Source organism: Nannobrachium achirus, assembly GCF_963921795.1.
Source record: "Nannobrachium achirus genome assembly, chromosome: 13".
NCBI classification, from domain to species: Eukaryota; Metazoa; Chordata; class Actinopteri; order Myctophiformes; family Myctophidae; genus Nannobrachium; species Nannobrachium achirus.
The window spans coordinates 51450367-51474043 of NC_137833.1; the positions used below are offsets into that span (position 1 = coordinate 51450367).

Consider the following 23677-nt stretch of genomic DNA (forward strand, 5'->3'; position numbering starts at 1 on the left):
TTTCCACCACTGTACACAGCTAGTGTACCTGTGGAAAGCCTGGTTTCTATTTACTGTGCAGGGCTTATATCCTGTCTAAACTCAGCTCACTGTATCCGCTAATTTCCACAAACACACAAATACACGCACGTGAACTGTTTCTGTATCCTTTCTACAGAGGATGCTGATGTCCTTAAGTGTCCACACGCGCCGTTGTTTTAGTTCTGTGACACTAATGTGACACACAATGTCTATATAAAACCACAAACACTGGTTTCAGGCTGGCTAACAATTATAGTCACTGAATATAAGAACCATTTCCTTGTAGCGATCCCAGGAAATGGCAAATGTAATGCTCTCTGTGTTAACGGCAAGACACACACCTCATCTAGCTAGCTTCGAGACACACTAGCAGCTAAAGCTAGCTAGATGAGGTAGTGGGGAAAATAATGCACCGGCCTACAAAATGAGCAATATAAACTCTTTATTTCAACACGCTGTTCGATTTTCTTCCACGCTTGAGAGGTAAACACCTGAGAGACCGGTATAGGACCTTTACTTTTTGGATAGAATGTTCACAAAAGGTAGGAAGAGTTCGCGAACGGTGGGGCTTCCCCACAACCGAACGATTGTGGATGACAACCTCATCTCGGAGCAGCATAGCGGAGGGAGAGGTTCTGAAAAGGAGGACCTTTCCACCAGCCGTGGTCACTTATGGTTAGGGTCTCTGAGAGCACACTAGAAACCTGCCGACTTATCTTTTTTAAACCGTTATTCCTCTGCTCAGGAGGAACGCTTCCTCGTTGGGTTCACGACCCAAGAAGTTCTTCAGCATCTCCTCGGCGTCCTTAGAGGCACCAGGCTTCAGGATGCAGTTCCTGTAGTCCAGACCCACCTTAGGGTTCAGGATTCCGTCCCGTTTGAAACGGCTGTAGAACATGTCCATGGAGTACACCTGGCTCCACAGGTAGCGATACGCACCAGGGCCCCATGCCTTCAGGTAAGCTGTTATATCTGTCCTTTGAGAAACAGGGACTCCCAGAATCTCCTCGCAGAGCCTTCCGTGTTCCTCGGAAATACTTTCTTTAAGGGATACATATGGATTTCTTGATCTCAGGTCCCCATCAGGGGTGTGATGAGCCTGGTCCAATTTAGCCCAGACTATCCACTGCAGGGTGTTCATACCGATGTTGGCGAGGCGAGACTCCATGAGTTTGTCCAGCAGGTCGTCAGGAATGGGAGCTCCCGTCTTGTAGTGTTTAGAGATTCTCTGCAGCGGTTCCTTCTCCCAAACCCAGTTCTCCAACATCTGGGACGGAGCCTCCACAAAGTCCCGCCCCACGTTGAACGCATTGAACACAGCGTAGTCGACCTGAGCACAGAGGAAGTGCATGGCATGACCAAACTCATGGAATAAGGTTTCCACATTGCTGTGTTCCAGCAGGCAGGGGGCGTCGGCCATGGGTTTGCTAAACTTGGTCACTACGGCAGCGACAACAATCTGTCTTCGCCCATCTGGCAGCAGACAGCCGGGCTGCAGCGGGAAGCAGAATCCACCATGTTTCATGTCCTTTCCCTCTCTGGAGAACAGGTCAAGGTAGACGTGTCCGACTGTCTCTCCAGAGGAGCGGTCGGTGACGAGGTACAGAGTGACGTCTGGATGCCACACGGGGGCGCCGTGCACCAGGCTGAAGGACAGACCCAGCAGGTCCTGGCAGATGTCCATCATACCCTGGGTCACAACCTCCAAGGGAAAATACTCCTTCAACTGGTCATGATCCACTCCATACTGGTTCTTTACCACCTGGGCCTTGTAGTATTTCAGGTCCTCCTTACACAGCCCTCCATAGAATGGCCCAAACTCATCCTCCTTTAGTTTGAGGAGATTCGCTCTCTCTTTGTCTCCCAGTGGCTTCAGCTTATGGGCCAAAACCTCCAGGAAGTCGTAGACTATGTCGGCAGACGGTGCCATGTTTATGTCTTTGTTGCAGACATCAGCAAAGGTGTAGCAGAAGCCCTGCAAAGCTCTCTGTTGAGCACATTCCTCCAACAACTGCAAGACGCGGGTGTGCATGCAAGGAATTTGTTCTGCTTGTTGTTTCCCCTTGTATTTCTTAGCCTTTTGACTACGAATTCGAATCCCCCGTGGTGCAACCGCCTTTGTGATTGTTAGATTGCTTAGACGCTTAATCCTTTCCATCTCAGATTGTATCTCTATGAAACTTTTTCCAACCAGCATCTCCACGTATCTCTTATCCTCTGCACTAAGACTGTCTCCATCCACCTTCAATCCCAGAGCAAGAATCCTCTTGTAGATTGTCACTGTCATGCTCATGAACGTCTTCTCAAACTTATACAGCTTCTCATATGCTTCTGTGCTGGCGGTCCTCACCTCGATACTGGGAGACAAATCTAAAAGGAGGTCCAACAATTTCCTCTGTACATAGTACTCAGTTTCCATGTCAGCCAGGGCCTTCAGAGTGTTGTTGAAGGTCACTCTGTCCAGGTCCAGGGACCCCACGGTGGCGAGCACCTTCTTGGTGTTGGTGATGAGCTCGTCAGACATCTGCCGGATCTGTTCGGGGCTCAGATCCCAGCGCAGGTGGTTCTCGGTGCAGACCAGAGCAGGGTTGCTGAGATCCACCTCTCCTGTAGCTCCCATCCGTGTATCCATTTGGATGTCAATGTCTTCTTGGAGGGGTGGATTGCAACACGAAGGGGTTTCCTTTACTCCAGGTCAGTTTATGAAGTCATATTACTATTGATGACATCACCTGTGATGTCAGCCATTTATTAATATGGAGATCCCTGCTCTGAGTATCTGACATCACTGTGATGTCACCTGTGATGTGTCAGGGGAACCACAGTGTCAGGCGTTACAGACATACAGAGATATGGTCAAGCTGTGACGGTTCACATACTAGTAAGATGCCTCAGGGCGACAAGCGAACTGGCCCTAAAGGGCGAGGTCGCGCCATGTCTCGTCAGTGATGTATCGGACCAGTTACCCATATATGGAGACCCCTGCATGATAGTCATAACTAGTCAGATATGTGCCAGAATATAACCTTATATGCTCATATTTCAACTAACATTACAAACAATAACAATAATCCTATAGTGCATATGACGTCCTTGTAATGACGTCAAGATTATCCCCATATGGGCTGTGATCTGGCCTAGTTCTGAACGTCACTGGAGGGCGTTATCATAACGTCATCATGACGTCATTTGGCTTGCAGGGCGGGGACTTGAGGGGGTTCCAGGTGGTCCCCAGCTAAATGGTGGAGAGTTGGTAACCAAATGGACCCTTATAGATGTTTAACACTTGATAGTGTAAAATGAAACCAAATGGCCACTGGTGGTCCCCGGACCACTGGTTGAGAACCACTGGAATAACATTTTCTGCTATACCAAAAAAATGTGGAATGCCTTACCGAAGGCCATAAAGGAGTGTGGATCACTAGCATCCTTTAAAATTGCCCTGAAAAACCACTTACAGGCAGCAGCTGTTCGCAACTGGTAAAAACCTAGCCCAACCCTCCAACCCTACCCTCCCCTGCCCCTTCCTTGTATATACTTACTGTTTGTTTAGACTTACTGTTTTCTTTTTTTCCCCTTTTCTTTACATATCTACTGCATAGTACTGTGTTCTATTTGTCTGTCATTCAATGTTATATGAGATACTTAAATGGTTTCCTGTTGAAATAAGCTTAGTCTTTTCATGGATCTCCTTTTAGTAGACCTTGTACCAGTGAACTGTACCGTCATGAAACTGTACATTTTCCTATGCAAACTTCTAATAAAGCCTTCAATCAATCAATCAATCAACCATTTAGCTTTCGACCTGTTTTAGTCACCTGAAGTTCTTTAGCCTTAGTCTAGTCTCAGTCGACTAAATATCAAAATCTTAGTCTTTTAGTCTTATTCAACTAAATGAACACTGCCACCACCATGTGCATAACGTAACAGTAAATGACTCTGGACAACTCGCGGCTTGCCAACTCCTTTTTATTCTCACAACTGACGGTTTTCAACACTGTAAGGCCATTAAAGCCGACTGTATAATCTACCTCCTACGGTAATAGAGCGCATATTTCCATGACCAGCACGGCAGCACTAGTCAGCCTGAGCCAAACAGAATATAATGCCGCCATTGAAGGAGATCCACAGTGCGTACCTTCATCATGTACGGGTTCAACAGTATGTGTAGGGCTGCTCCCGGGGGTCAATGGAGCTTTATACTGTAGGAGCTACATTTTTACATGTCATCGCCGTCGGGTGGAAACCTTGTATGTCCAAAACCGTCACTTCCCAGGAAATTAAATTAGAAGTCACACGCTCTGGTTGTTAATACCTTTCATTATTAAATATTTATAAAACCCACATTTTCACTTTTTTCTCAAAAAAAAAGAAAAGAACTAAAAAAAAAAAAAGAAAAAAACGTTGGGTCATTTTATCAGTCATGTATAATCAGGCATTTGGGAGCACCCAGGACAGTTTTTAGGTTTCTTGATTCAGTATTTAGATATTTGATATTCATTTTATCAGACACATCCCCTTCTAATACAAACCCACTGTAACTTTAAACTCCATTTTAACCATTATCCACCTGTTTCCGCGAATATTTACGGTAGCATTATTTGCAGGACACTTCCGGTTAACAGCAGACATACAAGCTCACGTCGCGTCGCAGATTCAACCGTTGTGAGCTTGTAGATCACACTCGGCTGCGGCGCCGGAAGCTGCCTGCACATTCTGCCTGCGCAATGCACGATGGGATGTTGGAAAGTTGTGGATAGATTAATCAAAAACACCCGTCCTCGGTTCCGGAAAAAACATGGCCTCCTCACGTATTAGGAGAGCAGTATGAATCACCAGAACCAAGTTTGGGTGTTTTCAATGAATCTATCATGGTTAAAACGTTACAATGGGTTAGCAAGGGGGCGTGTCTGATAGAATGAATTTCAAATATCTAAATGCTGAATTGATCAACTTAAAAAGCCTGATTAGACAATAAAATTACCCAACGTTTTCTTTTTTTTTTAAGTGAAATATCGCTTTAAATAGCAAAAATAGCTGATCTACAAGCTCAAACGCATCACCTTGCAACGCGCTGTGAGCTTACAGGTTCCCTATTTTTGCTACTTTTGCGTGACACCGTAGTATGATGAAGTAGGGCATTCATTTTCGGAAATAAATAAATAAATACATAATGGAGATACAAGGTTTCTGTCAGGGGCGATGTTGTGTAAACTGTAAAGCCACAGTACCTGCATTTTATGGGAGGTTACGGTAGCAACGCACTTGATTTCATATAAGCATTGAATATCTTTAATTAATCCCTATTCATCCTCTTTTTTTCCCCCCTATGGCAGGGGTCTTCAATGTTTTCAGGCCAAGGACCCCTTAGTTGAGAGAGAGATGAAGCAGGGACCCCCACAACCTATAGATTCCATATAGTTTAATCGTTTGACGGCACAATCATCAGTGTATTTTGGATTCATGTCAATTTGTGTTTTCAGATATTTAACCACTTGAACCGTCAATTCTTAATAAACTTGACCTTTCACTCTGTACTTAGTCTGCTCTTTTTCCCCTCTACACCAACCTCTTTGCCGAAAATAGCCGATCTACAAGCTCACAACGCGAGGCGTTGTGATCTTGTAGATCGGCTATTTTTGGCTAAAGTTCTCCGAATATGGATACTAGGTTTCAACTAAGTGGTTAATATAAAAAAGGAGAAAAAAAAGTTTCTATCACTCAAAGATTTGGAGGACCCCCTGTAGCAATTCTGAGGACCCCCTAGGGGTCCCGGACCCCCTGTTGAAGACCCCTGCCCTATGGCATTTTGGGTATGGATGGCCCAAGATTGATGATTAAGAATAATAATAATATGGCATTTGTCTGATGATGACATCAAGAACATCATTTTGGCACAGTATGCCCCGTGGCAGACCAAAGACACACAGAATAGCATAGACGTCACAAAATACAATTTCACATTACTGCAACTTCACCTGAGTCAAATATTTTAAAGCCCTATCATCACATTATATCCGTTCTATAATAAACAGGTTGTCTTGTGTGTTCTAATGATGGCTCTGTCTACTGCAGAAACAGCAGACGGGTTTGGGTGTTTGTAGAACTAATTTTAAGAACCATACAATACAAGCATTCGTCCGTATTTTCTCTCTCACAGTAAAATCCTGAGTATTAATTTAACACAGACTTAAATACAACACAGATCAGAGTTAAAGAGGCCCCACCATGAATTTTTTTTCTTGTTTTTTGGTCTACCCAGTGTCTCTTCCAGCCCCCCAAAAACCCCATTCATTAACTCTCAGCCTTGCTTTTCATTTCAGTGATTTTCTGAATGGACGTGTCTGAACGGTACTCTTTTGAAATCGGCCCCTTGCTTATGTCAAAAATGGGATCATTTCCTATTGGGCCCCCTAGAGAAGGGGGCGGTACTTTTTGGGAGGCTATATTCTATTGAGACTTATGAAGTGGAACCATGAGGTAAACCGGTACAAAAATTGTCTTGAATTAGATTGACTCTACATGGTTCTCATCATGGTACCATGCATCGTTCCAATTTTAGCCTAAAGACAGTGCCCCGTTGCCAACAAAGGGCATTTTGGTATTGGATCGGCTTGGAATTAGAGACAGACAGACAGACAGAACATGAAATTTCAATATCCGAGTGGTTGTTTAGGCTAAAACCTGTATAAAACCGTATTATGGACCAATATTTATACAAAATATATATTTTGAAAAGCATGGTGGGGCCCCTTTAAATTAACACTGAGGATCTTACTTTACACATTCGCACACATTCAAAATGCATATGCGCCAATTTTACTGACAGGGCACAGCACTATGGTTATCAGCCCTGATGGGGAGGGACTATCGATAAAACTGCATACGCTCCTCCAATAGAATAATGACGTACTTAGCTTGCTTCAATGCTCATTCAATTCATGTGAAATACTGTATAGTTTATAGGCAATGACATTCAAACACTACTCTATAGCCATTTGAAAAAAACAAGCACCTTAAAATAAATATGTTTTTCAAGTGATACGTTTCGATACAAAAATGTTCAGATTCATGGCACAATGAATGTTATCCCTTATATTTCCTGGAAAGAGTGTCATTGAGGCACATAACCGGTAAGCGTGGATCATTTGACATAGTTCTACAGTACGTGGATCAAATCTCCGATCACTGGTAAAGCAGCGGGATAAATCTCATCTCGTCCCGGGACACCTTTGGGTGCAGAGACAGGACGGTACCCTTTTTGCCCGCTGTCCGCCCTCCCGCAACAACCAAAAGCGGCAACCTCTCGCTACGACAAGTAAAACAGCTTGTCCTCGAGCAGGCTGACGGACCTGTTGACCAGCGTCTTCTCGTCGTCCACGAAGCGGTACCCGAACAGCTCCATGGTGGGCCCGCACACCCTCTGCACCACCTGGGCCAGCTTGAACGGCATGCTGAGCCTCCACTTCTCCGCCTGCTCCGAGGAGTTCTTCTGGGTGGAGTAGACCCCGCTCGCCGACTGCGTGGTCTGCGTGTTCCGCAGGATCCACTCGCGGGCCTGCGCGCTGAACGGTATCCCCGCGAAGCGGTACATCTCCTCGGCCTTCTGCATGGGGTAGCGGGCGATGTCCTCGTAGCGCACCAGCATGTAGCGCCGCCGCAGCCAGCGGGGCCGGCTCAGCCCCACCTCGGCCGACCTGCGGATGTGGTCGCAGTTACCCTGCAGCCGCTTCACCTCCTCGTCGTCCTCGGGCACGCGGCCGTCCTGCGCCCACGCCTTCCACGTCTGGTACTTGGAGGAGAAGGCCACCATGCGCGAGGCCAGGATGGCGCGGGGGTCCCGCACCAGCTGGATGACGCGCACGTCCAGGCGGGGGTCCTCCACCAGGGGGCGCAGGCTGTCCAGCTGGCGCACGCGCACCGTCTTGATGGCGCGGTGCTCCTTGGCGAGGCAGGACTCAGACGCCAGGGTCAGGTTGAGAGGCCCGCAGCGGCGCGTCTTGCAGTGGTACCTGGGGGAAGAAGAGAGGGACATGGCTGTAAACACGGCTGTGAGCTTGTATATCTGCTATTGTTCAATAGTTAAAGTTATACCATGTAACTTTTTTTATAAAACAAATCTTAAAATTGTCCTAACAGTTAAATCGCTAAAGTTTTAGAACACCCACTCCATTATTTTTAGCTTCTAAAGCCTTCTCTTTATATGTTTTCTATGATCCTGGCCGGGGTCTGGTTTTCGTGGAAAAATAGCGTTGGCATCTGCATCATCTGTATACGTTGTGTATACGTTGGCCAATCACATCGCGGATCATACACACATGATACACTACCGGCCAATCACAGCTTATCTGCCGTGTCTTCAGGAAGTAGCTTCGCTCAGCTACAGTGTTTACCATGATGAAGGATTCTTAACCTCTTAATCCCCAAATCCTGGCCAGAAAATTACGTTCTACCATGCGTTCTACCCCTCACGGATTTGTATCGGTCGCGGTAGTTTACAGCGCCGCTCCGGTGGTCCGCGGCGGTGGTCCGCGACGATTCCGGGCGAAAAACGGACGAAAAAAGCAATACCGCTACTGACCACTAGTTTAGCAACTTACACAGTATAGCTTTAAGGTATATATAACCAGTAAGACTCCCTAATCGGGAGATAAGCGACCGTTGGTCGCTTATCTCCACAAATAGGCCAAAAGTTTGTTTTACCAATGGTAAAACAATGGTTTGCCATGGTTACTCATTGAAGTTGAATCTCCATATATGGAGATAACCTACGCATCACACTAAGTCTGACCTCACCAGCCCATATTTGGGCATGAGCAACTTATGTCTCCATTTATGGAGATATGATGACATCACACAGTCCTCAGCCGATGATGTGGCGTGATGTCATACAATACACAAACGAGCCCTACAGTATAAAGGGGCAATTCTTGCCAGGAAAGAAGCATTTCTTCGACTCAGACCTTATCGCCAGGGTTGGCTTATAGCAGCTGTCGGTAGGACCATATATGGATTCTGTTAGTGTGGATCTCCTAACAGGGCATCATCTGGGATACAATCCCTTTTATGCCCATATATGGAGATCCCTAACATAATCCCTTTCATGCCCATATATGGAGATCCCTAACAGAATCCCTTTTATGCCCATATATGGAGATCCCTAACAGCCCCCCTTTTATGCCCATATATGGAGATCACTAACAGCTAACAGAATCCCTTTTATGCCCATATATGGAGATCCCTAACAGAATCCCTTTTATGCCCATATATGGAGATCCCTAACAGAATCCCTTTTATGCCCATATATGGAGATCCCTAACAGAATCCCTTTTATGCCCAGTTGGTTGCTAGGGTAAAAAAACATGGTTGCTATGGTAAACAGTTGGTTGCTAGGGTAAACAGTTGGTTGCTAGGGTAAAACCATGGTTGCTAAGGTGGTTGCTAACGTACACTAACAGACCAGCAACAACAGACTGTTGCCACAGCAACGTACACAAAGGTTTGTGTACACATGTGGTGTGATGTCATACTGAAGATATATGACATCACACCGTACACAAACAAAGGTGTGACGTGTGACGTGTGACGGACGGATGGCCGGTGGAGGTTTTCATAGTAAACTTCTCCCTGACGGTCGCAATTAAGGTTCCCTCCACCTTGGGCCCTAGTAACTCAGTCCCACTTTCCCCCCCTTGTGACGCCCCTGGTGGGAACTTACAGACATACATTGCAGACCAAACCTGTTCTGCACAGCTGGCCCATGAGGCACTATATCCTTTAAGACCTGAGGCTGATTCTACAAATGCCTTCTAAAGGTTTTTGAAAAACTCATGTTTCTATCATCAGTGGTTCTCAAACGTTTTCATGACAAGGACCCCCATAATCATATGTATTTGGCCACGGACCCCCATTTCAAAATATGTTGTTCCAGGGACCCCCCAGAAGCAAAGATTTGAGTTACAAATGTTCGCTTTAAAAAAGATATGTATTCAAAGATTTGCACACATTTTCAAGATTTTTCTCAAATAGCAGATCTACAAGCTCGTAGCATGGCACTCGGTGCTGCGCAATGAGCTTGTATATCTGCTATTTTTTAAATAGCTAAAGTATAAAATAATGGTTTAAGTGGTTGCAATCTAAAGTAACACAGACGCGTTTCGGGTCTTATCAGTAGAGCATATCCAGAGAAATCAGCAATACCTCTCAAACACGTCCTTGACCACCGGCGAGCAGACGGGCTCTTCGCAGAGCGACATGCTGGACTCTCTGCGGAACAGCGCGGGCGTCACGTGGTCCTGTGGTGACGGAGAGATGTACCTATAGCACAAAACAGAGCTGCAAGATTAGCACTTAATTGCTTGTGTCAAGGATGCACCACAGTTTGATATGGTTACTGTAAAGGGGTTATCATAGTACACACCGCGGTGATAAGCTATCACCGCAGTGTAGTCTTTTAAAGTCAGAAAACTACAACATTACGTCATTAGCCGCGGTGAAGAGCCATCACCGCGGACGTAGACATGTCTTCTCTGTTTTTACTTTCAGACATCTCCCCATCACCCCGTTCACTGATTGGTTGATCTAGACCAATGAGCGTGCCTCCTGGTTTCAGAGACAGAGTCACGGTGATAGGGCTTCACCATGACTATGATTGTTTTCTCATTTTTAGGTGATAGCGTATCACCTAAAAGTTGAGGTGAGAGCCCTTCACCTTGGACTCTGATAAAGCCTTAACTGTTGAGGCTAAGATAACATCTAGTGTTATAACTTTTAACAGAAATGCAGTTATTGAGGGGAAGCCACATTGCTTTAGAGATCAATTATTGCATGCAGGTCTAAAACATAGTTATCAAAATAGACAGGTAATCTTAGGGTATTTGGGAATTCAAAAAACACACCCAACAATGGAACTCATTACCTTAAAATATGAAACATATCAAAACCAAATACTTATTTAATAGAGATATTAAACAAATAGAGAGACCACACAACTGAAATAAGCAATATTGTTTTGTACATGATGTTTAACCTATGTTCCTGTATTTTATTGTTGGCATTAATAGCGTAACTTACTGACGAGTGTCAGTTGCTGTTTGTTTGAACATTGAATGTTGTTTGTGTTGCGATGTTTTGTGTGGACCCCACCCCAGGAAGACTAGCGACCGTGGCAGCCGAAGCTAATGAGGATCCGAATAAAGAATAAAGAAAGTACCTCTCCAGGGGGGCGAAGTCGCACAGCAACAGTCCCTGGAGGACGTCCTTGTAGATGCCCGCCGACACCGTGCCGTTGGTGCCCCCGGTGGCCAGCGTCAGCATGCGCTCCACGTGCCACAGGGGCTCGAACAGGTAGAACATGTTGTCGCCGTGCTGGTTGAAGAACTCTCCCACGAACGAGGAGCCCGTCCGGGTCGTGGCCAGCAGCAGGATGTGCTTGTGGCCGCCGCTCTGGCTGTAAGGCAAGTGGCGTAAAAGTAGCTAAGTACATTTAAAGCTGTTAAAGGTAGGGTAAGTGATTTAATTTAATTCAAAACAGTGTACAAATGGAACCAAATGGACCTAACAAAATGGGTCTATGTTCTCATAGTACTAGTTACTGTAGAGTTTTGGTCCATGTTTGGACTTCCGCCTTATCTCCTGTGAGGAGAAAAAAGCTGTTTCAGTTTTGGTGGAGGAGACAGGTTTTCCTCCAATCAGTATAGAGTGGGGCCTTCCTCCAATAGTGGTCAACTGGGGGCGGGCCTTATGCGCACCAAGGCCTGCCCCCACTTGATCATGATTGGAGGAAGGCCCCCACCTGTCACCTACATGAAAACTGAAACTGAAATTTAAATGAAATCACTCACCTTTAAGTACAATTCCGAGGTATTTGTACTTCTTCCAATATTTCCAATATTTCCTCCACATTTATTTTAAAACTTTAGTTACTAAGTTACTTTGTAGATTTGGATTATTATCACAAAACATACATTAACCACTTCAGCCCTATATACATTTCAACCATTTGAAAATAGCCGATCTACAAGCTCACAGAGCTTGTAGATCTGCTATTTTCAAAAACATTTATACATGTGAAAACCTGAAATGGGACATTCTGCCTAATGCGCCCTTTTACTTTTGGTACTTTAAGTACATTTCGATACCAATACTTTTGTACCTTTACTCGAGTACATTTTGAATTCTTTACTTTTTACTTGTAACCGAGCATTTCTATATATTGCAATATTGATATTGATAGTGAAAAAAATGCAAGTACTTTTTCCAACTATCCATGTCGTCGTCCTCGGGCTCCTCAGAGGGCATGGAGAAGTTGAGCCTCATGTTGGTGAGTCTGGACAGCAGCAGCTTGAGCATGGCCAGAGAGCCATTGTGGGTGGAGTTGTTGCTGAAGTCCAGCAGCGGGGTCTGCGGGGTCTGCTGCGGGGTCTGCCTCTGGATCAGCTTATCGGAGACTCTAATGACACACCACGGATCCATGAGCTCATGTTTCACAAGAGCTCATTCTCCTCAGCATATAAAGCACAGTATTCAATACAGCACTGGTTCCCAAACACTGGGTTCGCGAGCCATTTGTGGATCGCGGACACATTTTTATGGGCACCTTAATTTTTTGTTTCCTACATTTTGTCAAAACATTTTCCAAAAACATTCGGCAAAAAGCTAATATTTTAATGAATAAAAAAGATATAATGCTCAATAAATAAGTAAAATACAAATCTAAGAAATTCCATAAATTAGAAAACAAATGTTTAAGAAGTAGTGAAAATAGCGTTGTGTTGAAAACTTCTAGATCTGCTGTTTTATCTAGTTTGGGTCCCGGGCAAACATCTAATCTTGCATTTGGGTCTCGACCTGAAAGGTTTGGGAACCACTGCAATACAGTACCCCAGCATCATGTGAGGACTCAACTGCATAAATCTAAATTACTATAACTCAATCCTTTATATTATTAGATTTTATAGCCTTTCTTTGCTTTAGCGTTATAGGATGAATTGTGTATATGTCTCCAAAAACGTCCTTTTCAATTCTTTCTACTTTTTGTCTGTGTTGAGTGATTCGGGAGATGCAAATTGTGATTTTGCTGTTGCACCTGCAATTTAATTGCAGAGAAGTGAATTGAATTCATTACAACAGTGGTTCTCAAAATGGGGTCCGGGGCCCCCCAAGGTCCTTGTGGGGGTTCCAGGGGGGTCACCAGCAAAATGATTGATAGCTAGGAACCAATTCGATATTTACAGGTTTTTCTCTGGCAGTGTACAAATGCAACCAAATGGACAGTCCGCATTACAATATGAAGGCCACCACCTCCCTCACCGTGATAAGATGTTGCTCTCCTTTTCGATGATGACCAGGGCCACGATGCAGATGAAGATTATGGCATACTTGGTCTTCATTCTTAACGGTGGACCTTGAAGATAATGTCTGAAGTGTGTGTGTTTGCCAACGGCTCCTGTCTTGAAGGAATGTGTTCACTCAGCTCTCCTCCATGCATCGCCGTCGTTCAGCGCACAAAGCCTCATTCTGGAACAAAGCAGATGGAGGTAAAAGGCCTCGTTTACCATTAATGTACCAGTGTGTTGATTTCGTCGACTAAAACTATGACAAGAAACGTCTGTCGACTGCCTTTTTTCACTGACGAATACAAAATAAAAACGAAATGAAAACTAAGCTATGATGACTACATAAATTGACAATTTCGTCAACAAAAACTTGATTAAAAGGTTTGGGAGGGACTAGTGGAGAGGAGATCCAGTAGAACTAAAAGACATCATCATTAAAAGTCATCATGTGATGAATTTTCGGCATGCAACTAAGTGAAAATCTGCAATTTTGATGCCGATGTCGACTAAATCTAAAGTTGACAAAAAAGGCTATTTAGTTGACTAAAACAAGACTAAAAGTAAAACATTTCAGATGACTCAAATATGCCTAAAACAGTTTGTATTCAAACAAAAACAAACAAAAGAAATCCTGTCGAAATCAACGCTGCAAAGTAAAGCATATTCAGGTTTTTTGTCGAGCAACACGTTGCACAACACCTTTTCACCTTGATGCAGAAATAGTGGAATGAAACACAAAAGAAATAATATCCACTATCGGTCATAGGGTATGACTATAATTCAGTACTACCGGTATACTGGATCATAGTGAATACACTATGATTCACTCTGCACTGCACTGTACTGTAGTAGTACAGTGCAGTGCAGTGCAGAAACTGCTTTCTGGCCATGACAACCCATACATTCAAACAGAAAAGTCCTGTCTGATTGCATTAAACGACATTAAACTCACTTTGCCTCTCGATTTGCCACCCGATTTGCCATTCACTTCATGCATGCGCATACCCTCTATATAGGATAGTAAGATAAAATCTGATATCGGCCAATATTCTCATACTGTATAGAAGCAGAAAACACCGGACACGTTTTCAGCTTCAATTCATCACCTTCCTCCCTTTCTCTCACTGATCGAGGTCTGGTCAGACATCATACATCATGCATGACAGAAACCAACACAGATCTCCATATTTGGGTGTGAGATGAGTTCATAGCCTACTTGGGGATAATCCGGGAACTCTTGTTCATCTGGACTAATTGCTGTAGGTTTAAAAAGGCAAAATCCTCTCGGGGGCACATGCAAGCTGAATCCATTTAAAAGCACCGCAAACTCTACTCCACAATCAATAACCTACTCATGTGGGTGCAGTGAAAGTACATCTGACACGTTTTGTGGGAGCTCTGTTTGCCCCAGAACCATAGAGAAAGAGAGAGAGAGACAGACAGACAGACAGACAGACAGACAGACAGAGAGACAGAGTAGACAGAGGGAGGGAGAGGAGAAGGAAAAGAGAGAAGAGTGTTAATGTATTCGTTTGCCAGCAGACACTGTGGAACATTTCCATATGGCACAGAATGAATGAATCTCAATACCAAACATGGAGAATGTCTGGACACGGGGCACATTCACTACTCATTATTACTTAGAGGGCTTTGCTTTTATTACAACTTGCATTACCTTTCATTCATACAATAATGTCTCATTATATTCACTGTTTAGGTGTGGTCTTGCTATCCTATGTACTTGTGTAAGTAGGCACGTGCACACATAGACATCAAAGGGGGCTTGAGCCCCTGCCCTTTTATCCCTCTGTAAAAAAGTGCCCTCTCCAGACCATGAATGCAGTTTTTACTATGGTGGAGGAAACAAAGATTCAAGAGAATTTTCTTGTCCAAACTCTCAGTATTCATTTGATCATGCTTAGTTTAGTGTGGTATCAAGTACCTAAAATGTGGTATCAAGTAGGGATGTCAACGATTAATCGATTTTAGATTAATCGATCGATTAATCAATAATCAATTTTAATATATCATAATCGAAAATCGAAAAATATATATATTTTTTGTTTGTTTTTTTATACTATTTTTTGGCTTAGTTAGTTAATTTCAACCAAAATATAGGCTAATAATAGTATTAGTGATAATAGTAAATGGCCATTGATTTATTATTCACACCAGCACCAACTGTAAACTGTGTAGTAGAGTGAAGGAGCACAGCAGAGTGGCAGCTGCCTGCTACACACTCCCCTCCCCCCCTGTCTCAGACACAGGTGTGATTGATTCAGGCTTGATTGTTTGGTAGCCGTCATCAAAGATAAGGGGAAAACAGTGCCCTCTGTATTGTAAGCATCACAGAATCTGTTCTTGAGAGATTAGGTGAACAGTACACTGACACACTAATTACCTGAAGAGCCATGTTGTACATAATGTAAATGTGCATTGAAATCCAGTAAAAAACGAAAAACAGAAGAAAGAAAAACTTTTTTTAAATTAAAAATAATAATTAATAATTAATAATCGATTATCGATTAATAATCGATTATTGCTATAGAATAATCGATTTTGATAAACGTCCATTTTTGACATCCCTAGTATCAAGTACCGAAAATAGCAGTGCGACGCGCTGTGAGCTTGGAGGTCAGCTATTTTCGATATTTCCACCAAAAGCCCGTGCCTCTCTAACATTCTCTGCACGTCCCTGTGTGTAAGGAAGGAGTAATCTTGACATGAAGATGTTTGTCCCGGCAGTCTGTGCATTCCACGCTACCACTTACTGTATGCTGGGGTGGCGTTTAATTTAATTTAATCTATTGTTATGAGAATAGCTGGTCTCTGTGGTGTGGGCCTCTCTTATCTAGATGTACTGTACAGTACATAAATATGGTCCAATCCCTCCTTTAGACAGAGAACTACTTGACCTTTTGTGTTAACGTGCTTCTCCAATGAGCTTACTTAATAAAGCTGTCTTAGAAACATAATGTGTCTCCTTATATCATATCGTCGTTGTCGGGTGGAAACCTTGTATGTTCAAAACCATTCGTTTTTATCATTTAGTGAAAACAGCCGATCTACAAGCACCGCGAGGCGTTGTGTGCTTGCAGATCTGCTGTTTTCACTACCTTTGTGTGACTGCCTTGTCTGATGAAGCAGGGCTTTACTTTGCGAAAAAACGTACACATTTGAAACTTGGAGATACGAGGTTTCTCCCCGACAGTGACAATATACAGTACTGCAGAGTCTGCCATACCAACATTTAATTCCCTTCACATACAGTACTTGTATGAGCATGTGACAAATGCAATCTTTGAATCTTGAAGTCTATTTTCAGCGTCTTACTGTAACTCCATTTACAATGGGCAGAAAATATAATTAGCTAATTGTAATACCAATACTGGTACTAATACTTCTTAAGTGTGTTGATTGTCGAATGCTAGGTGTATATGGCATAAGGTGAGTTTGGTAAAATAACAATCTAAACCGAGCCTGGCCCCAGTGTTCATATTCTGTAGAAACACAGTTTGTCTTGTGAAGCAAACGGGACAGCCAGGTTTAAGGCTGCACGATTGTGGCTACGATGTTTTCCCAATTATTTGTGTTTAATATTGTAATCATGATGATAATGATGATTATAATCAGTTATTGTTAATGAATGATGATTTATTTGGTATTTATTTATCGGTTTATTGATGCCTTAACCCTTTGTTGCTCATTGTGCTTATCAGTGTCATGTGTTTTACCAATATGTCCTCTATGACAAGGTTTCTCCAAGTGGTCGAGGGATACCTCAAGAATATCTTGATAATATTTGGAAATTATAATCAATATCACTTCGGTTTTACAACTTATACTTAGTCAAACGGACCCGAGTTAAACTAACTGTGGCAATCTTTTTCAGCCTACTGTAAGTAACCAAGTCTCTTCACCAACAATGGCAGATCCACAAGCTCAAAGCACGTCACGTTGTGAAGTATAAATGTTTTATGTTTTATCTGTCCTAATGGAAACGGATATTCTCTCAAGTTTTCCTCGTGACATACTGTATCTTAGGGGGAAAGATTTACATATTTGACATAAATGTAAGGTACTGTAAACTAACAATGTGCCCTGAGCCAAAAAAAAAGAAAAAAAAAAAAAGAAAACCACTGCAGTAATCTAGAATCGTAGGTAAACCAAGGACCTATCATCAGTCTAACAGTCAGGGACGTGCTGGCCATTGGGAAAAGTGGGACAACTCCCGAACGGCCGGTTCATTCCCGGCCATTAGGGAAAAAATGTAAGTAAAATGTCGGCCTTTGTTCCATTTTGGGGGCTGGGCGGCCAACAAAGTAAATCGTCACTGTCGGGCAGAAACCTCGTATCTCCAAGTTTCAAATTTGTAATTTTTTTCGCAAAGCAAAGCTGCTTCATCATACAAGGCTGTTGCACAAAAGTAGTGAAAACAGCAGATCTACAAGCTCACAACGCCTCGCACCTGTGAGCTTGTAGATCGGCTGTTTTCACTAGTTTAAATCATTTTAAAAATGATAAATACAAAACAAGCGGTTTTGGACATACAAAGTTTCCACCTGACAACGACGAAATATAACTCATGTACAGTAATTGGCCGACTGGCTTGTCACTTGTCATGATCTGAAACGGCAAATCTTTGAGTAGCAGCAGCGCTATAGAGAGAGATCTCTCTCTATAGCGCGCAATGAGGGCCTCTACAACTCTTTTTCCCGGGCTGAATCAGGGGCCCAGCACGTCCCTGCTAACAGTAGAATAACCGAAAGATCAATAATTAGTACATTGAGGGACGTGCAGAGAATGAGAGGCAGGGGCTGAAATTTCTAAAATGGCTTTTTGGTGAAAATATCGAAAATAGCAGACCTCTGAGCTTGGAGGTCAGCTATTTTCGGTGTGTGAAGCCACACCGAACTAAGCATAATCAATACTGGAGATGTGGCGTAACGGCATGGATTTCTACACAGAGAGGGCAATCCTTCAACATAAGACTTCAGGTATGGCATGGAAAGAGGGTATTTACATTTCTTTCACCATACTAAAAACTGCATTCATGGTCTGGAGAGGGCACTTATTACACTCAAGTTTTACACTCAAGCCCCCTTTGATGTCTATGTGTGCACGTGCCTGATTGAAACTATACACACTATAGGATGCCAGGTCAACAATGACCTGGCAACAGTCTACATAATGTGACATGCTATCTCATTAGAATTAATTAAAATGACACGGATGCTTTCCCTTTTTAAATGGGTTAATTATACAGTCCTATGGCCTGGCCTGGTGGTGAGCTGATATTCCAGACTGTGTCCAGGTGAACGTGTGGTCTGGTACTGCCGTTCACCCCACGTTCAACAAACACACGTCCACTGCCCAGAAGAGGGCTTCGGTTTGCCACGACGGTGTCACCTTGCACCCGTCCAAGAATCCTGAACGCTTACTGTATGCTACGCCGATTGCCCCGTGGGTTCTTCTCATTTCTTGCCAATTGGAACTCGATCGCATTATCCCTGTTTAGTCCCTATATATTTTAAAGGACAACTTTGTTTTTAGTTTTTTTTACGGTTCATATTTTAGATTGTAATTCGAAGAAAAGAAAAGATGGGTGTTAAAATGTTTTCATTTACTGCTTTCTATAGTTTTAGCCATTTTGTCGATTTTGACTTCAGTGGGTGATATCTTTATTACTATTTAAAGTAACACTACTAGCCCCCATAAGTGACATCTGCCCATGAAAGATTGTGGTGCATCTTGGGTATGGGCTTAAAAATATGGGTCTAAAAAATACATATTTAGCCACTTGTACGCATGCCCCCACCTACTGAAATGAAAATCGCTAAAATCACTAAAATGATAGAAAACAGAAAATGAAAACATTTAACACTCATCGTTTCTTTTCTCTAATTATAATATGAACCCTTGTTGTATAAAAGTTGTCCTTTCTCCCATTTCTTTCAAACATGCGGTGATAACAACAGATCTATAAGCTCACAACGCGTCACATCACAACACGCTGTAGCTTGCAGATCGCCTATTTTCGCCATTCGCCATACAAAAGGTAGACTGCAGAACTTAAGTTGTTCACTTAGTAAGTCCTGCCTCAATCCGGTATACCTGAGATGCAGTGAATCTCTGCCTGTATTATAATTTCTCTCCTTGGTAGGCTGTCCATCAAAGCGAACAGAAATTAAATGTACGCCACGCGAAAACTCCCTCCCTCCCCCCCAACCATTTGGACACGTACGTCAAGCCAGTGGAAATCATCTGTATACGCGGGTACATCATTATGAGAAGAGACAGTTTCCTAAGCCATTGTGTGTGCTCTGTAAATATCAGCCAATTATCGGAGGCGCATTACGCCCGCGAGGCTGTCAAACTGTCAGCCACCGCACCACTTGGAGTTTTGAGCGCGGTTTTACATATTCAAGACCCAGCCAGGCGTTTGGCAAATCTGACTATCTGCTGAAGCAGAAACGCATCAGTCTGTTTATCATCTCACTACAAATTACTCTAATGGCTGTCTTCACAGCCTTGAGACGGCGGCTTCGCGGATTTACTGCTGCGGGGCTAAACCAGTGCAGCTCAACCTTTTTTAATTTAACAAGGACCTACAGTTTGATCATCATTAGGCTACACAGGCACGTGCACACATAGACATCAAAGGGGGCTTGAGCCCCTGCCCTTTTTATCTGTCTGTAAAAACTGCCCTTTCCAGACCTTAAATGCAATTTTTACTATGGTGAAAGAAATGCAAATGTCCTCTTTCCATGCCATACCTGGAGGCAGCATTCAATAGAATTGCCTTGTCAAAACTCTCCTGAACTTGAATGCTGCATCTTATGTTGAAAGAATTGCCCTCTCTGTGCAGAAGTCCATGCCATTACGCCACATCTCCAGTATTGACTTGGTTATGTTTAGTTCAGTGTGGTTTCACACACTGAGCGCGACGCGTTGTGAGCTTGGAGGTCTGCTATTTTCGGTGCTTCAACCAAAAGGCCCTTTTGGAAAATCCAGCCCCTGCCTCTCTAACATTTTTTTACAACAAGGGTCCCTAACCCTATTTTAGATTGTTATTAGAGAAAAGAACAGATATGTGTTCAAATGTTTTCATTTACTGCTTTCTACTGTTTTAGCGATTTGAATGATTTTGATTTCAGTGGGTGGGGGCATGCGTACAAGTGGCTAAATATGTCACAATAAGCCAGCGATTTCTTTATTATTATTTACAGTTACTACTAGCCCCCATAAGTCACATCTGCCCGTGAAAGATTGTGGTGCATCTTGGGAATGGGCTTATGTGTCTAAAAAATACATATTTAACCACTCATATACATGTCCCCACCCACTGAAATCAAAATCACTAAAATGATAGAAAGCAGTAAATGAAAACATTTGAACACTCATCTTTTCTTTTCTATCTAAAATAAGAACCCTTGTTGTAAAAAAACACAAAGTTGTCCTTTAAATCCTCAGTGTCAATTTAACTCTGAGTTATGGAACAAATGGAACCAAACTGACCCATACACATAAGCGTCCATTTGTTGGACCTCTGGTAGTCCCCAGACTCAAACCGTTTCTTTCATGTCAATGACCCCCTAATTCGGTCAGTATCAAGCCACTGTCCTCTATTTGAAAAGATCTGATGCCACTGGAAACCCCCATAAGAGAATATTGGATCTAATTAGATTGATCTAGGAACTCATTCCAATGAGAGAATGTTCTGTCACTGTAAGAATGCCTATATTCAGAGAGTTGTAGATCCATCAACATGTTCTCATTGGATTAAGTGAAATTAACCACTTTTAACCTGGCGTCCATATTTGTGGATGATGTCCTTGGCAAACATTTCCAAATATTAGGAAAATAGCCAAGCATTGTTAGCTTGAAAATAGCCAAGCATTGTTAACTCTTAGTGCTTGTTAGCACTAAGAGTTGAGGCATTACATTTTGTATAACATGGTTCTATTGTGAAAATAGCAGATCTACATGCAGATCTACAACGCCTAGCAACGCAAGGCGTTGTGAGCATATAGATCGGCTATTTTCACTATTTCCGCCTTGACAATTTGGCCAATGTTTAATTTGTCATTTTAGAGATGTTAAAAAGTCCTTAAATTATCACTTTAGAAATGTGCAGATACCCGCTATACACATAAACTTTGTTTGTTTGTTTACTGTTGAGAGAGAAAACAATGTTGCACCTTAAGTTCATCATCTGGGGACCCCCCAAAATAATTTGGGGACCCCCCTGGGGGTCCAGACCCACAGGTTGAGAACCACTGGCCTAAAGCACCGGTTCTCAACCTTTTCATTTTGAGCTGGGGACCCCCCACCCTGACAAGCACTTGGAATGTACTATAGGAGTCCACGCATTACTTTTAGTTTGACTATGTTCCACAGATAAATATTGAGGGGAAAAGACGATCTGCGAGGCGGCGTGAGCTAGATCATCTATTTTCACAATGTTTCTCCCTTTCTTATATTATTTGACAATTTGGCCAATGTTTGGGGAACTTGAGGGGATTCCAGGGGGTCCCCAGCTAAACAAACAGTATAGGCTATATAGGTTGTTTAAAAAATCACATAGAGTCAGAGACACGTTCTGAGATTGGAGATTGGCTATAAAACAACGCCATGATTTTCTCTCATGGGGGTCCTTGGGCACAACATCTTTTCAGATGGGGGTCCACGGTCAATTAAATATCAATTTGGGGGTCCTTGACATGGAAATGTTTGAGAACCAATGGCAAAAGTCATGGGTTATCAATCATAATACAAAACTAACATAGGCCTACAGGCACGCATGTGTAGGCAACAGTAGCCTACTGTGGTACATAGCCTACACTCAGGCATTGAATAACAGGTTGGCGTGTGCGTGCGCGGGGGTTTGTGTGTGTGTGTGTGTGTGTGTGTGTGTGTGTGTGTGTGTGTGTGTGTGTGTGTGTGTGTGTGTGTGTGTGTGTGTGTGTGTGTGTGTGTGTGTGTGTGTGTGTGCGTGCATGCATGCGTTTGTGTGGTGGTGAAAGGGGGAGGGGCAGTGATAAGAACATGACAAACACCTACACATGACTGAATTTCAAATGAACACATCCTAATGAATGCTGTTCCGAATGCCTTGGATTTCTGATGAAACCGGTTGAATTCTATTATGCGATCAGATCACGTCTCTCTACTCAAACACCCTTTAACCGTTCATGTCAGTCTAACAGATGAGCATGGACTGAAGAACACCATTGATTCGGAGGAGGACATGAGATACTACACAAGATCTCCCCTATTTTGAAACTATTATTTATAAAGCTCACGAATGGTTCAACCCATAGCACCAAACATAACAGTAAGGACAATGTGGGCACATAAGGATAAACTGGCTTTTCATTCTGAATAGCGAGGCTCCATCCATTCACATGCAGCAAATCATTCCCTGCGAGCCGAGATTGGTGCGTCGACCGCTATAGTAAAAAAAGAAAATGCTCTTTTACAGTTATAAACAGCATAAAAAAGGGGTAAAACGTCAATTGGAACGTCGCAGAACGGAACGCCGCAAAACCAACCTCTATCTGGCTCCTCGGCGGTGAAGAGAAGGGTCCCTGATCATGAATGATGTGGTGGGAATCGCGGCTCCTCCGACGTGCATCTTGCGGCATTGTCTCCGTTGTGCAGGGGGTGCTGGATACACACTGCTTCATTGTAGCCGCGGACTGACGCGGATCAACCCTCCCGCGAACTGTCAATGAATTAAACCGACGGACGGACGGGGGGCCACCGAATCTGGACGATTCGATGGCCAAGAAACATCCAAATTAAAGGCAATCAATGTCCACTTAAGCGAAGGGGTGAAAGAAAGAAAAAAAGAAAAGTGTAAAAAAAAAAGTGACCCGAGAAGCGTTTATAATCAATATTCTACATGGTCTATTACAAAAAGACTGCCACAAATCTTAGCCACGCGCGGTTAGATTTTGTCTGAAGGCAATTGCGAGCTAGTTTTCCAAACTTTTGAGGCAACTTTGACGGCGTTCGGCTCTAGGGAACATGATGTATGTTCCGCGACTTTTCTGTGACCACCCCACACACACTCTCACTCACACACACACACACAGACTCACAGCACACACGCACACACACACACACACACTACCAGCCAGCCAGCACCAACTTCTTCTAGCGTGGGACATCCTGTGGGCGAGGAGGTCACGTGGTCCCCCAGTAGCACCCTGCAATTTAGTAAACCCATCATCATCTACACTACAGTATGTGACAGCACGGCAGGACAAATTTCAGACTGTGTTGTAGGCCATTGTTACTTAGTTGCCTTAAGT

The 23677-nt window shown here is 43.4% G+C and overlaps 2 protein-coding genes across 2 annotated transcripts; both read right to left on the reverse strand.

Moving 5' to 3' along the window:
- Window positions 1-742: 742 nt before the first annotated feature.
- LOC308297408 (thimet oligopeptidase-like) lies at window positions 743-2641 on the reverse strand (the record flags this gene model as incomplete). The annotated part of the gene is made up of 1 exon (XM_080740818.1): window positions 743-2641. One exon carries the CDS (start codon window positions 2639-2641, stop codon window positions 743-745), a length of 1899 nt encoding a protein of 632 aa, XP_080596944.1.
- Window positions 2642-7330: 4689 nt separating this feature from the next.
- chst3a (carbohydrate (chondroitin 6) sulfotransferase 3a) lies at window positions 7331-13412 on the reverse strand (the record flags this gene model as incomplete). Its single annotated transcript, XM_080740219.1, has 5 exons — window positions 7331-8033; window positions 10222-10338; window positions 11234-11470; window positions 12275-12472; window positions 13333-13412. 5 exons carry the CDS (start codon window positions 13410-13412, stop codon window positions 7331-7333), a joined length of 1335 nt encoding a protein of 444 aa, XP_080596345.1.
- Between the last annotated feature and the right edge of the window lie 10265 nt (window positions 13413-23677).